Below are 5000 nucleotides of genomic sequence, written 5' to 3' on the forward strand. Positions count from 1 at the left end.
CCTCCGTCTGTCCTCCACACTTCAGCTCCAGAGACGTCTGAGGCTTCGACCAACCACACGCTCCTTCTGCCTCTGGCTCCGCCCCCGCTCCACCAGCAGCCTCGTCTCCAGGGGCAACCGACTCTGACACTGCCACGGCAACAGCCTGCGAAGGGTTAATAAGACAACAATACATAAGAAACAACAGGAGGTGAGGCGAAAGACACCTGAACATCAGAGGACATCAGACACACAGACGGACGGACGGGAGACGATCATGATACGTTCACTGACACAAACGTAAAAACGTCATTTCCAGCTTCCAGTGCGTCTGACAGGATCAACGAACCTGCTCTTAAACACGCTGTCTTACGCTCAGTGGACGCGTTGACCCGGACAGCCGTCCCTCTCCGCTGATTATTACTTTATTATCAACGATATCTTCGAGTTATTATTTTATTCTTTGTTGGGCTGATTTCGTACGTTACACCTGAGCGACCATCGTTTGTTTAACGTTCTCTTCCACCTCGACATTTCTGTATCTGCTTCTGTGTTTCCTGTAGTTACTCCGCTTTATTATCTCCTACAATGACTGCGTTGTTTGTATGGACCCTGGTATTTCCAGCGGAAAAAAGGACTTAAATCAGATAAAACGGACTCGTTTCAGAAGGAACAGAACGAAGACGATGTCGTCCTTCATTCGTCCAGGAGTGATCTATCGTAGAACAGAACGAACAAATGATTAACAGACTCCACCGTGTTTTTCTTTGCTGTAGAGAGTTTTACTTTTGTTCCTCTTCGCCTTTTTACAGTACTAGTAGACAAGCTAACAAGGCTACTGAGAGTTAGCCTCCTGTCGCCTTCAGCTGTCGGTCACGTGACCCTGACGCCCCGACCTCACTGGTCTGACATTATTTTATTGTCTTCTAACGAGCGCGGACGTCGCTCTGACGCCATCACGATCACGTGACATATAACACCTGTCGGTGAAGTCGGACTTTGAGTTGTGTTTCACGCATGAATCATGTTTCAGCTCCACTGGGATGCAAAGGATTGTGGGAAATACAGGTGTAGTGTGACTGCAGACTCCCTGCTCACCTGAGGCTGCGTACTCTCTGCTGATTGGCTCTGCTCAGGTGTCACTTCGCCTGACTCCGCCTTCACTTCGCCTGACTCCGCCTTCACTTCGCCTTCACAGGTAACCTTCTCCAGCCTGAGGCGGACCTTCGGCCTGGCCCCGCCCACCGGGGTGGACGTAGCAGGAGTGTGATTGGCTGAGGGCTGACTGATGTCCAAACTGGCCAATCCCTGAGTGAGCTGCTCCAGACTGCTCTCCGTCTGATTGGACGAAAACAACAAAAGGAGGAGACACAAAATTCTGGTTTCATTCTTTTTTCATCTTGATTTTAAACTAAACGCTTTTCTTTCGCGGAGCGTTACCGTTGTGTCAACCAGTCCTGTAGGGGGCAGCGGTGGTTTGTCCGTGCCGTTCTGCTCTGATTTCCTTCCTTTTCCTTTAGAACCACGTTTCCCACGATGCTTCAGGGAGGGCAGAGACGCCCGGACAGACTCTGGGACTGAGAGGAATGTCAGGAAGTTATTGAACTAAAACTTGAAATACAATAAAAATGAAAGAGATGAGATCCTGTACTGACTGCGTATCCTCAGTGACCTCCAGTAGGGGGCGTGGTGTCGGATGACCGTGTTGATCGTTGCCACGGCACTGTGATGAGGAGGGGGGAGGGGTGTCACCAAGGAGGGAGGAGGGTCTCCTAGCAACACGCTGGTGCACATCGCCATGGAGTCAGAGATGGATGATAAGTTATAACCTCCCTGAGAGAGAGAGATCACTTCAATTTACTTCACTTCACTTCATTTATCTTCACTTCAATTAACTTTACACCAATTTACTCAGTTCACGTGTGTGTGTGTGTGTGTGTGTGTGTGTCTGTGTGTGTGTCTGTGTGTGTGTGTGTGTGTGTGTGTGTCTGTGTGTACCTCCAGTATGAGTAGGACCCGCCCTCCGGCCAGTGACATCAGCATGTGTGTGAGGTGGGCGTATCCCTCTGGGGTCACATGATATCCACCCAGCGGATCTCCCCGAGCCGCATCGAAGCCGGCCGACACCAGAACCAGACCGGGATTAAACTGCAGAGAGAGGATCGACCAATCAGAGGACTCCGTCAGGTGTAATCTGTGTGCATGTGTGTTTGTTTCTGTGTGTGTGTGTGTGTGTGTGTGTGTGTGTGTGTGTGTGTTACCTCGGTGGCGATCGGCATGACAATGTGGTGAAAGGCAGCGAGGTAGTCAGAGTCGCCCATCCGCCCCCCGTTCCACGCCACGTTGACGTTAAACCCCGCCCCCTTGGACACGCCCACCCTGTCAGGGGCGGCGTCCTCTGAAGACGGGAAGAACATCCCGTTGTCATAGCGATGGAGGGAGACGTACAGGACGCTGGAGACAGAGAGAAAAATCTATGATCACTTCAATTCACTTTATATCACTTCACTTGTCTTCACTTCACACCACTTCTCCTCCTCACCTGTCGTCCTCCTCGAACATGTGCTGTGTCCCGTTGCCGTGGTGAACGTCCCAGTCCAGGATGAGGACTCGCAGCGGTTCATCCCGGGATATTGTCTGGGCGTGGCGAGCGGCGAGCGCTGCCGTGTTGAAGAAACAGAAACCACAGGGAGAATCTGTCTCAGCGTGATGACCAGGAGGACGGACGATCGCCACGCCATTACTCACCTGCAGAGACCGACAGAAACACTCGGGACTCATCTTACACTGTACACGACTGTTATTAGCTTCATGTTAGCATGGTGTTAGCTTTGTGTTAGCATGGTGTTAGCTTTGTGTTAGCATGGTGTTAGCTTCCTGTTAGTATGGTGTTAGCTTCGTGTTAGCATGGTGTTAGCTTCGTGATAGCATGGTGTTAGCTTTGTGTTAGCATGGTGTTAGCTTCCCTGTTAATATGGTGTTAGCTTCGTATTAGCTTCATGTTAGCACGGTGTTAGCTTCGTGTTAGCACGGTGTTAGCTTCGTGTTAGCACGGTGTTAGCTTTGCGGCTCTGTCGACTGAAATATCTCAACAACTACTGGATGGACTTTTTTCACGTTTCGCTATGTTGCAGCTTTATCAACCTGCACTCAACATCCCATAATGACAAAGTTTATTAAAAAGCAAAAACAAATATCATCAAGTATTCAGACCCTTTGCTTTGACACTTCCTCCCATTTCTCTTGATCAGATGTTTCTACACCTTGACCTGAGTCCACCTGAGGTAGATTCAACAGATGGGACATGATTTGGAAAGGCTCACACCTGTGTAGAGGTCTCACAGCTGACGATGCTAATCAGATCAGCACATCTGGGCTTGATGAGGGTCCAGACAGTCTCCTCAGTGAGACACATGAAGGTCTAATGCACCTAAAGGACTCTCAGACTGTGAGAAACCAGGTTCTCTGGTCTGATCAAACCAAGACTCAGTTCTAAGCGTCATGTCTGGAGGAAACCAGGCAGCGCTCATCACCTGCGTGACACCACCAGTATGAAGCTCAGCGGACTGGTCAGGGTGGAGGGAGAGCTGAACTATCCTTAAAGAAAACCTGGTCCACAACGCTCCGGACCTCAGACTGGGCCGGAGGTTCACCTGCCAACAGGACGATGACCCTCAGCACACAGCCGAGACAACGAGGAGTGGCTGTGAATGTCCTCGAGCGGCCAGAGCCAATCATCTCCGGAGGGACCTGAAAATGGCCGCCCACAGACGCCCCCATCCAACCTGACAGCGCCTGAGAGGATCTGTAGAAAACCCCAAATCCAGGTGCAAAGGTCGCCGGGTCAAACCCGAGAAGACCGGAGGCTGCAATCGCTGCCGAACTCTGAGTGAAGGTCTGAATACTGAATTTAAAGGATTTTAGCAACATGACAAAATGTGAAAAAAGTGAAGGTGTCTGAATACTTTCTGAATGCACAGTGTGTGTGCTACCTGTGTGGTGTTACCTGTGTGGTGTTACCTGTGTGGTGCTACCTGTGAGGTGCTACCTGTGAGGTGCTACCTGTGAGGTGTTACCTGTGAGGTGCTACCTGTGAGGTGTTACCTGTGTGTGTGCTAACTGTGAGGTGCTACCTGTGAGGTGCTACTTGTGAGGTGTTACCTGTGAGGTGCTACCTGTGAGGTGCTACCTGTGAGGTGTTACCTGTGTGTGTGCTAACTGTGAGGTGCTACCTGTGTGTGTTGCCTGTGTGATGTTACCTGTGTGGTGCTACCTGTGTGTGTTACCTGTGTGGTGCTACCTGTGTGGTGTTACCTAAGAGGTGTTACCTGTGTGGTGTTACCTAAGAGGTGTTACCTGTGTGGTGTTACCTGTGTGGTGTTACCTAAGAGGTGTTACCTGTGAGGTGTTACCTGTGTGGTGTTACCTGTGTGGTGTTACCTAAGAGGTGTTACCTGTGTGGTGTTACCTGTGTGGTGCTACCTGTGTAGTGTTACCTAAGAGGCGTTACCTGTGTGGTGTTACCTGTGTGGTGCTACCTGTGTGTGTGCTAACTGTGAGGTGCTACCTGTGTGTGTTACCTGTGTGGTGTTACCTGTGTGTGCTACCTGTGTGGTGCTACCTGTGTGGTGTTACCTGTGTAGTGTTACCTAAGAGGTGTTACCTGTGTGGTGTTACCTGTGTGGTGCTACCTGTGTGGTGTTACCTGTGAGGTGTTACCTGTGTGGTGTTACCTGTGTGGTGTTACCTGTGTGGTGTTACCTGTGAGGTGCTACCTGTGTAGTGTTACCTAAGAGGTGTTACCTGTGTGGTGCTACCTGTGTGGTGCTACCTGTGTGGTGCTACCTGTGTGGTGTTACCTGTGAGGTGTTACCTGTGTGTGTTACCTGTGAGGTGCTACCTGTGTGGTGTTACCTGTGAGGTGTTACCTGTGTGGTGTTACCTGTGTGGTGTTACCTAAGAGGTGTTACCTGTGTGGTGTTACCTGTGTGGTGCTACCTGTGTAGTGTTACCTAAGAGGT

The 5000-nt window shown here is 50.5% G+C and overlaps 1 protein-coding gene across 2 annotated transcripts in view; it reads right to left on the bottom strand.

Annotated features, from left to right (window-relative positions):
• The window catches only part of hdac6 (histone deacetylase 6), a 23823-nt gene that overhangs the window by 1527 nt on the left and 17296 nt on the right, over positions 1 to 5000 (bottom strand). For both annotated transcript variants that reach the window (XM_044211240.1, XM_044211241.1), the window contains 7 exons: positions 2522 to 2727; positions 2241 to 2433; positions 1978 to 2127; positions 1635 to 1812; positions 1420 to 1556; positions 1078 to 1317; positions 2 to 145 (listed from right to left, as the gene is read on the bottom strand). In XM_044211240.1, the coding sequence (XP_044067175.1) occupies positions 2 to 145; positions 1078 to 1317; positions 1420 to 1556; positions 1635 to 1812; positions 1978 to 2127; positions 2241 to 2433; positions 2522 to 2727 (1248 nt within the window). The remainder of the gene's footprint in view (position 1; positions 146 to 1077; positions 1318 to 1419; positions 1557 to 1634; positions 1813 to 1977; positions 2128 to 2240; positions 2434 to 2521; positions 2728 to 5000) is intronic.

This window comes from Siniperca chuatsi, linkage group LG10 (genome assembly GCF_020085105.1).
Source record: "Siniperca chuatsi isolate FFG_IHB_CAS linkage group LG10, ASM2008510v1, whole genome shotgun sequence".
In the NCBI taxonomy this organism is placed as follows: Eukaryota; Metazoa; Chordata; class Actinopteri; order Centrarchiformes; family Sinipercidae; genus Siniperca; species Siniperca chuatsi.